Source organism: Taeniopygia guttata, chromosome 28 (genome assembly GCF_048771995.1).
Source record: "Taeniopygia guttata chromosome 28, bTaeGut7.mat, whole genome shotgun sequence".
NCBI classification, from domain to species: Eukaryota; Metazoa; Chordata; class Aves; order Passeriformes; family Estrildidae; genus Taeniopygia; species Taeniopygia guttata.
In genome coordinates, this window is record NC_133053.1 from 1,980,007 (window position 1) to 1,992,621 (window position 12,615).

General features: G+C 46.4%; 1 protein-coding gene across 3 annotated transcripts in view; it reads left to right on the forward strand.

Annotated features, from left to right (window-relative positions):
- The window catches only part of KDM4B (lysine demethylase 4B), a 75,394-nt gene that overhangs the window by 46,259 nt on the left and 16,520 nt on the right, over positions 1–12,615 (forward strand). The window contains exons 10-14 of one of the 3 annotated variants that reach the window (XM_030256609.4): positions 62–94; positions 3,060–3,229; positions 8,186–8,625; positions 9,545–9,665; positions 12,323–12,501. In XM_030256609.4, coding sequence (XP_030112469.2) covers positions 62–94; positions 3,060–3,229; positions 8,186–8,625; positions 9,545–9,665; positions 12,323–12,501 — 943 coding nt within the window. The remainder of the gene's footprint in view (positions 1–61; positions 95–3,059; positions 3,230–8,185; positions 8,626–9,544; positions 9,666–12,322; positions 12,502–12,615) is intronic. The other 2 variants (XM_030256610.4, XM_030256611.4) reach the window with 2 other exon arrangements.

The following is a 12,615-nucleotide window of genomic DNA, read 5'->3' on the forward strand; positions in this document are numbered from 1 at the left end:
AGCATGCTTGAATTGAAAATTTGGCATGCTAACCTTTTCCTGTTGGAATCTTGCTTTATAGGATAGGAGATGAGGAAGAGGACAACAAACACCGGTATGTGACTTCCCTCAGCAACGTCAATCCCTTCATTCTTTTTCCTGGCAAGTTTCTTAAATAGCAGCTCTGGGACTCTTTTCCTCAGTCACTGAGTTTTTTGTGAAAACCCCCAGGAAATCTTCAGGCCTTGAGGTCCTCAGGTTTCATCTTGGTTTGGATTTCTGTGATCTCCATCACTGGAGAACCTCAACTGTCTCATGGCTCTTCTGGTTTTCCCTCTTGAGCTGCTCTCCTGGGCTGGCAGGGATGTGTGGTGGTAACTGGGGGTGGGGAAAGGGAACTGGTCACTGATAGAAGTGCTGCTGCAGTTTTGGGACTGTTCAGGGTTCCTGATGGAGCTGATGTGCACAGTGTAAGGTACTGTATCAACACCAAGGATTATTTTCCTCCCTGAGCCTATTACCCAGCAGAGAAGCCTCTCTCTCTGCCTCAGCCTATTGCAAAATATCCAGGTACTTTTTTTTGCTTATCTATTCAGTGTTCCCTGGATTATTCCAGCATTATCCTGAAGCAGTTTTGAAGCTGTTCAATACTCCTTAGCTGTACTTTCTCCTGTGCTTATGTCTTTCCAAGACATCGTTTTACTTGAAGCCTGACTTTTCTCAGCAGGATGGAGGGATGGGATTCACCTCTGCCCAAACTTTCACAGTTGTAGCTACTTAATTTAAGTCACTTTGTGGTCTGTTCTTCAAAGAGTACAAACGCTGCTTTTTTGTCAGCCCTCTTGGAAAAACAGAGCTTTTAAACTCTGCAGAGAGGTGTTATTTCTTCTCTAAGGTCAGTCAGACTTGGTTACCTTAAAAAACCCAACTTTGTTTACTTTATGGCTTCAGCAAGAGACTGTTTTAGTCCAGTCCCCATTTCATTTCTGGTGTGTGAATTCTGTCAGACACAGAACAGCTTCACTTCTGGAAGTGCTCAGCCTTCAGCCTGTAGTTCTGGAAGCACTTTCTTTAAATGCTGAGCTTTCTGCCTCTCTCCCCCACAACCCCTGAATGAGAAGAGCACTGCAAAACAGATCTTTTTTTCTCTCCTGTGAGTATAAAGCTCTGTGCTGTAATTTTTGCCTGGCACTTCCACACCACAGGAATAAAACACACTTTGCTAAAACCAGCTTGTAACACTTGACTCTACTCCTCCTTCAGCCACAGAACGTTCCAGCTGCAGTGGCAAAAATCTTACAGCTTTATCTTCACCTCCCACCCTACATTCCCCTCCCAGGGAAGGTGGTGTGTTCTTGGAATATGGGTGAAGAGCAGAGCTGATCCTTCTGGGCTCAGCCCCTGTTCCTGCTAATGACTGTCCTGCAGGTGTGAAGGCACCAGCTCTTCTTGGAGGGCCACCATCTGCTCAGAGTCTGGCAATTAGACATCCCTGTGCATATGGATCAACTTGCTTTTCTATTCATCATTCATCTCAGGTTGAATTTTTTTCTCCCTTCTTTGTCAGTTTAAAGGCTCTTAACTCTGTTCTACTCCAAGTGGAATTAGCAACTGAGTTTTTTGGGCTCTGAGGATGGGGAACTGCTTTTTAGTTTTTCTAGACTTTGGGACTGATGAGTAAAGTGTGTTTTAGTCTTTGTCACACGATGATGGACGTGAGGCCATAAGGAAAATGCAGCTTTCAACCAAAGAAGAAATGCCTACATACTAAAAATTGGGCAAAAATCACAAGTTTCTTGATCAATCCTTTTGGAAAAGGACAGCTTGTTAGATTTAAACCTGAAATTCAAGGAGCAGTTCTACAGATTCTGTAAAGCCTTGTGCTGGGGCTGGCTGGGATGGAGTGACTGGGATTTGGGGCTGCACCAGTGCTCATAAGGCTCTGAAGTTTTGGCTGTTGCTTGCACAGTGTCAAGGCTTTTTCTTGTCCCACTCTGGGGGTGGGTGAGAGGTGGGGAGGGGACCCAGCTGGCCCCAAGTGGCCAAGGGGAAATTCTGTGCCATAAAATGTTATGGGGAGCAATAAAAATTGGGAGAGAGGAGGAAGGAGGGGTTTGGCTTCTGAGGTGCCTTTTTTGGGGACTGGCTGGGGATTGCTCTGCCTGGGGAAGTGGTGAGTGGATTTCTTGGACTTCTTTCTTTCTTTCTTTCTTTTATTTTTTATTCTTTCCTTCACCTATTAAACTGCATTTGTCTTGACTTACAAGTTTCTGGTTCTTCTAATTCCAATTTTCCCTCCCTGTCCCTCTTGAGCAGTGGGGAGTGTCTGTGAGGGTACAGTTCCCAACCCAAATATCTTGTCCTGACTTCTGAATTTCCATTTCTCTTTGCATTGTGGCTCCTGTAATCTTTGCCTTAGTGGCATTGACTTTAAAAAGAATGAACAGCATTGCTATTGCCTTGTTAGTATTTGTCTGTTCTTATTAATATACATATTTTTTAGTTAAATTTCTTCAAGGCTTTGGACCTTCTGGATTTACTGCTGAAAAATCATAGACTGCCTATTGATTTTGCTCTGAGCATTCATTATAGTGTGTTTTTGGGAACTGGCAGTGCTGGGTAATGTCTCAGAGCTGGAAGATGATGTTTTGCAGACTTCCAGCAGTTTGCCAAAGGGAGGCACGGACAGAATGAAAAGAAATAATGGAATGGAGGCAGAGGATGAAAGAGAGATTTAAACAAGTTTTTATCTGTATTTTGAAATACAAGCAAAATAGATTGAAAACACAATTAAAATCACTTTAACTGCAGCTTGTGAGCCTACATTAGTAACGGTAGGAAAAAGCTCTTCAGGAAACCCAGACAATTAATGGCTGCTGTGAATGGATCTTAAATGTTGTGTTATGCAAGGTTCATCTGCTCCCTTTCAGATATCTCTTTTGCCCTGTAGCTATTTTAGCTACCTTGTGTTTTCTCTCCAAAGAAGATCCTTTTGTTTTTTACTCAGCTTTTTAAGTCAGTGATGGTTTTCTATTTTGAAGGCTGTTCTTTTATGTCAAATCACACTTCTGTGCTTTCAGGTCTCACAGAAAAAGGAGTCAACCCAGAAGACACAAAACAGAGGATCAGAAGTCTCTTGGGGATGTCATGGCTATTGAAACTGCCTTGGAAGATGTGAAAGTAAAAGAGGAGCTGAAAAGGGGGCCGGATCTGGAGGAAGAGGAGAGAAGCAAAGGGATGGAGGGAGAAGGTGAGGCCAGACGAGTGAGGAGCTGGGGTGAGCTCTAAAACACTTCTGTGAATAATTTGTCTGCTGCTGTTGGTTTCTGTTGAAAAATCAGCAGTTTTCCCCAATATTAAAAACTCACTGAAATATGTCATCATTCACAGCAGCAATTGATTTTTCCCTCTCTTTAAGGGTTCAATCCAAATAGCTTTTTTGGCAGGGCTTGAAAATTCTATAGACTCAAACTATTACAGGATTGTAAAAAATATATATTATGTGAGGAATATTTGAAATTATTTCATAGAGAAACAAATAGATGTATTTTTGTGTCCAGCTCTGAAGAAGAATGATTTGTGCACTGCCTTGTGCAATTCCTCTTTCCTTTTCCCCTCCCTTTTCTCCCATTTTTCAGAGACTGAATCCAGAACCCTTGGTTTGGGTGGGATCCACAGCTGCTGCACGAGTCCCACTTGGATTTCTTCAAGTTTAGCTGGAGCAGGGAAGCTTTTCAGCTTCCTCTGCATGAAATATAAAACCTCTACTGAAAATAAAACCAGGCCATGACAACTCCCAGTCCCCAGCCCTGAACACACCCTTTGTGCAGGGGGCTCTTTCTGTGGCACCTTTTTCTTGGCTGTGTAGAAAAGGTTGGAGTTCTTGCTGGGAAAAAGCTGTTTTTCCCCCCCTGATGTGTGGTTAAGTGGTTTTTGTGTCTGTGACACACTCACTCCCTCTTTGAGGCTTCTGCAGCACTACTTACTAGGGAATTAATTTACATCTATTGTATATATCCATTATTTGTTTAGCATTTGGAGAAACTGATGCTGCAAACTGTTTAGAGAACCTCAATAATGATCTTAAAGGAAATCTGTGGAAGCTCTGGGAAGAGAATTGAGGGCTTTGTTCAGTCTCTCAGCTAGACAGTGTATTTTCTCTTTTCATGAGAAATAAGGAGTTGGAAAACCATTGTTGCACAGTGCAGATACTTAATTTCTATTGCCCTAAGCTTGAGAGCATCAGCAATGTGTTAAATTGTCTGCTCCTAGCTCTTGTACAAGTTTAACACTTGATGCTTGTAATAAATGGCCCAAAAATGCTGATTTTTCTTTGGAGACAAGAGATAAGTGACAAGGACAGATCTGAGATCATTAGAATGGCTAAGGAATAATGAAAACTCTGTTCTAGCTGAATGGCTTCCAAATCATACACTTCCACTACTTCTTAAGAGCTCTGTAACTGTTGGCTCAGGAGAGAAAAGCTTATTTTCAGCACCACTGCAGAAGTGCCACTGGAGCAAACTCCAGCTTTGTGTGGCTGTTCACAAATATTCCACTTTCCTACTGCAATACAGTAATTAAATCCCAATGACTTCTCTCGTTTTCCACATCCTGCTGTCTACATTGCCTCTCACCAGTGTCTTAGGGTTTCATCTCGAAGAAGAAAACAGCATCTGTTTGGATGGCCCTGGTAATTCTGCTCCCCCCCACCTCCTGCACTTCCTTTTTATCTCTCTGGTTTTAATTTGACTTCATTTTCTGTTACACCAGAAGACATGACCTTGAGAAGGAGAAAGAATGAGATTTCAAAGTAGTCACGGTTCCAAAGTAGGTCTTGTGCTTTGTGTTGGTTATTTGGACAAGCTGAGTATTTATAACTCGAGGTTTTCAGGATTTCTGACCCAGATCCCTTATGGTGTTTACTTTTGGTTTTTATGACTCAGCTTTATATTCATAATTTATTATGTTGCTATTAATACATTTAGAATTTTAGCAGGTTGTCTTTGGACGTTAGGAAGGAGAATGTTGAGGCTTTGCCCTTGTCTGGGTGTGCTGAGCAGCAAAAATCCTCCTGTGAGTCTGCCCTGTGGGGCTGTGCCCGGGAGGGGAACTGCAAACCTGAGTGCCACCTCCAGGGCTGGGGGCTCCAAACCTCCCTGGACAGCCCCTTCCAAGCCCTCCCCACCCTTTCCAGGGAGGAATTTCTGCTGGTGTCCAGCCTGACCCTCCCTTGGTGCAATGTGAGGTTGTTCCCTCTCCTCCTGTCCCTGTTCCCCGGAGCAGAGCCCGACCCCCCCTGGCTGTCCCCTCCTGTCAGGGACTTCTACAAAGCCACAAGGTCCCCCCTGAGCTCCTTTCCTCCAGGCTGAGCCCCTTCCCAGCCCCCTCAGCTGCTCCTCAGTTTCCAGAGGTCTGTTGAGGATTCAGATTGTTCCTGGGCAGGCAGCACGGCACTGCCACATGTGTTCCTTGTGTCACCTTGTGCCATCTGCAGTTCCTTGTGTGCCACCCACACCTGCCATCCTCCTGGAGTGGAAGGACAGCAAAGACATTAACCTACCTGTGCATGTGTGCCTTCAGATCCTTTTCCTTCCTGGAAGCATTCAGGATAGCCACATAGGCTCTTGGAATTTTTCCTCCCATTTTCCTGGCTTCTGATTCCATAGATTCACTTGCAAACCCGTTTGTTCATCTTAATGCAAAAACTTTCAAGCACAGTTCTCAGTGCCAGCTGCTGTCAAATTACCCTTTAGAAGTCAATAAAGCTGGTGAATGGCATTTGTGGTGCTGTTGGGGAGAGAATTCTTGGAGTGTATAGAGAGTAAATGTGATCTGGTTTTGTGCAACTGGGGAGAAATCCAATTTGCCTTTCATTCAATATGTTTGTTTCTCTAAGGAAATTCAATATTCCTTTCTCTGTGATAGAACAAACCAGTTTATTTGAGGGACTGCCTACATGAGTACAACAATAATTATTTGAGCTGGACTTGTTCCCATTTCTATAAGTTAGTGTAAATAAAGTGATCAGACTTCTGGGAGATGCTCGGGTTAAGGTGATCCCTGGGGAATTTCAGCAGGGATTTTGGCTCTTTATCCTACTGTGGGATTATTCACCCTTCTTCATGCAGAAACTTCTATTATGTGATGGTTATTCTGATTTTCCATTCATGAGTTGGGCTGGTTTGGTTTGGTGTAACCTGAAGTGGAGAGGTTGGGGGTGGTGGAATTTCTTCACTAGGTTGAACAAGTTGTCCCTGATTATCCCAACCTGGAGTCTCCCCCTCAGTGGAGAGCAGGAATTTTAATCACTGCTGTAAAATGGGAGTGTGTGACTCCCTTCACAGAGAAGAGAGGTGGGGAAGACTTTTACAGGCCAGTTCTGCCTCTGGTGACAATACTGAGATGTTTATCTGCTCAAGAAGTGTTGTCACATCCATGAGGGCTGTGCAGATAAACTGACTGACAGGGAGCTGGGAGAAACAAGGACATGGGTGTGAGTAAAACATATCTCAGGATCCAGCTGAGCTCCGTGCTGCACCTGATTTATGCTTCAAAAGCATTTTTAAAAAAGCTTGATAGCAGAAATCTTTGGGTAATAATGATTCAAGTATCTTTGTTCAGCTCTTCATTTCCTGGGGCTGTTGGGTGCATTGACACACAGTAATACCCAGATAAGAGCTGTGCTTGCAAACACAGGGAACAGCAAACTCCTGATACAGAATGGGGGTCTCCAAGCTCTTTTGATTGCACCTCCTTATCAACACAAAAAAAAAAAAAAAAAAAAAAAAATCTGAGCACACATCCTGATGTATGTCTTTATTTATATACACATTTATTCATATATAGCACAGAAGTACACATGTACACATGTATTTCTGTGCTAACATGAATATACAGAAAAACAGAGATTAGAAAAGGAAAGCATAAAGATAAAAAAAAATACTGTTTAAAATATTTATTTTATTAATGGTACAAAAATATTTAATTCCTGCACCCCAGTGAATGGTTTTGTGCCCCTGACTTTGGAGGACAAAAAACTTGAAGCACAGAGTCATGGCTAATGTGACATATTACAGGTTTTTTTGGCACACTGTCCAGTTCCCTAGGGATTTAGATATTTTCCCTCCAGGAAACGCTGCTTTTAGCAGCCTTTGTGTTCCAGTCAGGAATTTAATAGTCCATAGAAATGACAAAAGTATTTTCTTTCTGAAGTGGCTTCTCTAGGTCAGTGCTGAGGCACCACTGAATGTGTGCAGCTTTCATAGTGCCCCTTGGAAAGCAGTAATTCCATGGTGGAATGTGCTAGTCCAGGACTGAGCTCTGGGAAGGGAGAGGAAGCAATATTCCATGGTGGAACGTTCTAGTCCAGCACGGGAGAAAGAGAGAGAAAGCAGTAATTCCATGATGGAACATGCTAGCCCAGCATGGAGCTCTGAGAAGGGAGAGAAATGCTGAATTCCATGATGGCACACGCTAGCCCAGAATAGATCTCTAAGAAGGGAGGGAAGTGCTGAATTCCACGATGGAATTTGCTAGCCCAGCACAGAGCTCTGAAAAGGGAGGAAAATGCTAATTCCATGATGGAATATACTAGCCCAGCACTGAGCTCTGAGAAGGGAGGAAAATGCTAATTCCATGATGGAACATGCTAGCCCATCACAGAGCTCTGAGAAGGGAGGGAAATGCTGAATTCCGCTATGGCATCACTAGCCCAGCACAGAGCTCTGGGAAGGGAGGGAAATGCTGAATTCCATGATGGAACATGCTAGCCCATCACAGAGCATGAGAAGGGAGGGAAATGCTGAATTCCATGATGGAACATGCTAGCCCAGCACTGAGCTCTGGGAAGGGAGAGAAAGCAGTAATTCCATGATGGAACATGCTAGCCCATCACAGAGCATGAGAAGGGAGGGAAATGCTGAATTCCATGATGGCACACGCTAGCCCATCACAGAGCTCTGAGAAGGGAGAGAAAGCAGTAATTCCATGATGGAATGAGCTAGCCCAGCACAGAGCTCTGGGAAGGGAGGAAAATGCTAATTCCATGATGGAATATACTAGCCCAGCATGGAGCTCTGAGAAGGGAGGGAAATGCTGAATTCCATGATGGAACACGCTAGCCCAGCATGAAGCTCTGGGAAGGGAGGAAAATGCTGCACTCCCAGAATTTGGCATGGGGCCTCAGTGTCACCTTTCTCTCCAGCAGAGAGCAAGGCCAAGGCGCGGCCCCCGAAGGCCAAGGGCGAGCGGAAGAAGAAGCAGCTGTTCCCCCCTCAGCCCCCCGTGCCGCCCCCGGGGCCCATCGCAGCCCCCCAACCACCTCCCGAGGCCGGCCCGGGGGCGGCACGGCCCCCGGGACCCCCGTCAGCCCCGGGCACGGAGCAGGGCCGGCCCGCGGCGCCCCTGAACGTGGTGCAGCCCTCGGAGGCGCCGGCCGAGGAGGACGACTTCAAACCACGGCCCATCATCCCCATGCTGTACGTGGTGCCCCGCAGCAAGAAGGTGGTGTTCGACAAGGAGCACATGTCCTGCCAGCAGGCCTTCGAGCAGTTCGCCACGCAGAAGGGGCTGGGCTGGCGCGAGCAGGGCCCCGGCAAGGAGCAGGACGGCGCCGAGGCGGAGCGCGCCGAGCTCGCGGCGGAGGTCAGTGAGCAGGCTGGCGTGAGACAGCTCCCAGGTCAGGCTGGGTGCAAGCACCACCTGGGCTAGAGGTCTACAGCCCTGTGGCAGGGTTGGGACCAGCATCACCTGGTCTAGAGGTCTACAGCCCTGTGGCAGGGTTGGGACCAGCATCACCTGGTCTAGAGGTCTACAGCCCTGTGGTAGGGTTGGGACAGGCACCACCTGGTCTAGAGGTAGGGTTGGGATCGGCACCACTTGGTCTAGAGGTGCTACAGCCCTGTGGTAGGGTTGGGACCAGCATCACCTGGTCTAGAGGTCTACAGCCCTGTGGTAGGGTTGGGCATCACCTAGAGGTCTACAGCCCTGTGGTAGGGTTGGGACCAGCATCACCTGGTCTAGAGGTGCTACAACCCTGTGGTAGGGTTGGGACCGGCATCACCTGGTCTAGAGGTTTACAGCCCTGTGGTAAAATTGGACTGGTATCACCTGGTTTAGAGGTTTACAGCCCTGTGGTAGAATTGGACTGGTATCACCTGGTTTAGAGGTTTACAGCCCTGTGGTAGAATTGGGACTAGATGGTCTTTCAGGTCCCTTCCAACCCAAACCGTTCTGGGATTCCATGAGTCACAATTTCCATGGCGTTCCCAGCTGTGTGTGTGTGGTTGAGCAGACTTTTCGTGAGCTGATGGAATTGGCAGCTTGCAGATGTTCTGAGGCTGGCCTGATTTGAAGAAAACTCTGTAGTTTACCCAACTTCTTAAGAGTTGGTGTTGGCTTTTACCTGCTCCAGGAATTGGCTCGGAAGGCTTTAGTGGTTCAGCCAAAAGGCAGAGAAAAGTTTGCTGTGTGAATCCAAGAACTCTCTATGACAGGAGCTCTGCCTCTCTTGTCCTGTTCCCTCCTCTGGGGTGCCCATCCAGCTTGTTGTGCTTCCTTCCAGGCTGCTTCTGCCTTCTCCAAGATGAAGATGGAGATCAAGAAGAGCCGCCGGCACCCGCTGGGCAAGCCCCCAACACGCTCCCCGCTGTCCGTGGTCAAACAGGAGACCTCGAGTGATGAGGGTGAGTGAGCAGCACCAGGGACCCGTGGATGTCCTGTCTGAGCCTTTGACAAAACTGAGTGGCCTGAAACTCTGTTTTACACGTAGCTGGTAGGAAACGCAGCGTGTTCCCGTTTTGATAACCCAGCTGGAAACAAAACTCTGCCGTGGGAGGTGTCACTTCTCACCTCCCACCCTTTTTTCACTCAAGAAAAATATTTTGCTGGCTGCAGAATGAGGCAGCATTTTGGGCAAAGGGAAAAAAGAGCTTGCAGAAAATAATATCTTAAAGGCAAAGCTCTGTTTAGGATATTGCAGTGGGATGAGAGCTGTTCCCCTTGGAGGCAGTGGAGGTCAGATCTGCTCTCGTGTGTGAGGAAAGTCAGTTCTAACCTTTTGCTTGTCTCCTAATTCACATCAGTGTTGGGGTCCAGCTTTCCTTGGCAGATGCAGAAATGAGAATTAAAATGGTTTTCGGGTTTAACTGTACATCACTGATTCTTCTTTCCCCACATTCCAGTCCCTAACAATCTGGACCAAGGGGAAAGAAAAGATTCTTACCTCTCACTCTGTTTTGTGGTGTAATTTCCCACTTTGAGGTGTTTTCCACATATGGACAATCCCCCAACAAGGAGCTTTTGTGTGCTGGGTCAGGCATGTAGGTGTAGCTGTCAGTCCCTGCTCACAACTCCTCATTCCAAAGGACATCATCTTTCCTGTTCACTCTCCTTCAGGAGTGCATCCACTGATTTGAGAGCAGCCTCCTGCAGGAAGGGCTTCTCCTGAGCACACAGAGCTCCTTTCCTCACCAAGGAGGATGCGTTTGATGCCTTCCAAGTGTGTAACATGGAGTGAAGTGTGCAGAGGCAGCTGAGACTTGTTATGTTGTTTTGGTGTGAGACCTTGGAACCAGCTCTGTGCTGGAGGATCCTCATTAGGCAGATTCTTCTCACTGCTTTGACTTGTTGGATGGTGTTTGGGGACTTGGCTGGTGGAGCAGGAGCAGCTCTTGTGGAAGCTGGCATTTCTTGGGGACTGATTTACAGCTCTGCTGGGCGAAATCTGATCAGACAGATTCTTCCCTCCCCAACAGGGAATGGAGGCAGCTCTCTGCACCCCAGGCTTTTTCAGGGAATGATGTGCAGGATGATCTGCAGGAGGAACAGTGAGCATGTAAATTAAGAGAATGCACATGTTAGACAAAGATTCAGCCCAGACAAGTTGTTTGCAATGTGGGAGCCATCCTGAATGCCTTGTGTGCCCCTGGATCCATCCTGGGAGGAGCCAAGGTGATAGCACACGACAGTCATTCCCTTTCTTCTCTCCCTCTGTCACTCTGGATTAGGCAGCTGGTTTCACTGATTTCACTGCTGTCATAAATCCTGGTCTGTTATCTGATGTGCCTTGACTGAAATTTGGAGAAATGTGGGTTGTGATTCATGTCTTATAAATAAACACTTTTTAGAGGGTAACCCTCATACGAAATGTGACAGGGCCACACACCCAGCATTCATCACCTCAAAAAAGGGATCCATCAAACACAATAAAATTTCCACATTGTCTGACAAATATGTTATGACCAACATTTAAAATCTGAGATGTAAACTCAGCCATTAACATTTTACTCCAAGTTCCTTTTATCCTTTCAGGTAACCCAAGAGTCAGAAAATCTTCAAAGGGAGGGAGAACTGGGGAGGAGATTTAGACTTGTAGAGCAGAACATAAACTGCTTATTTCCAGTAATTAACAGTGAAGCAGTGAACAATTTGGTTTAATGTGCTGAGCTCTGGGGATAATGTTCTTCCAAGATGTTTTTGAGTTCCCTGTTCTTTTGGAAACTTCGCAGATTGGTGATGCAGGGAATGATTTACATTCAGCCTTGTGTGGAAAATGTCTTTAACACTTACAGTGACTCAAAACTCCTTCATAGGAAGGGTAAGAAACTCAGACCCCCAGACTGCCACAAATGGATTCTGCAGTGGTTTAGTCATGAAATGCCAAGGACCTTTTAAAGGTTTATAAAATAAAGAATTAGCAAACTAATTAGCAGGAGCAGTCGCTGGCAGAGCTCTGGCAGAGGGAGGGATGGTGGGTAGTGCAGGTGGGAGGTTCAGTGGTGTGGGAATGGCTGTACCAGAGCACTGAAGCCCAGCCAGGGTCAATGTGGGCAGGGCAGCTCTGGGATGCACCTTGGGAGGGTTGGGTCAGGTGGGAACTGGGAGCTGGCCTGGCCACAGCAGCAGCAGCAGCTGCATCCCCACCTCCCAGAGCATGCTGCAGACAGGAAAGGGGCATTTCCTTGCACTGGCATCATGTGTTTTGAACTTACCAAATTAAATCTTCACGAAAAGGATGGTGGAGGTTTCACAGCTGGAAAGGGGATGGAGTTACAAAGGCAATAAATCTCCATTCTCTCCTTCCTCGTGGCCAGTTCCTTCTGGTCACCGCTGTCCTTTCATCCCCAAAGTGGCTATCCTGTCCATTTAAGGAAGTATTTGGGGCATAGGCATATGGGAAGCCATGGAGGAGTTGAATGGTTTTGTTTATTGCACTTCTTGTGGTGTTGAGACCTGAGCTGTTTAACTCATCCTTGCTCCTTTTGCCTCTTCTAACAGTAAACTCTTTTGTCTTTACTGACTGCTCATTGTTTTGGGATTTTTTTTTCCCTTTTCATTCTAGAAATGTTTCCATTTTCTGGAGAGGAAGATATGAGTGATCCAGAGGCTTTGAAATCTTTACTTTCCTTCCAGTGGAAGAACAAAGCACTTAATTTCCCAGCTGAAAGGAAGTTCAATGCAGCTGCTGCCCTGAGTGAGCCATACTGTGCTGTCTGCACCCTCTTCTACCCCTATAACCAGGTAATTCCTCATCACAGAGACAGGGAATCACTAAGGTTGGAAAAGACCTCTAGGATCAAGTCCAGCTGTCACTCCCCCACCACTGTGTTCACCCTAAAGCCACGTCCCCCACTC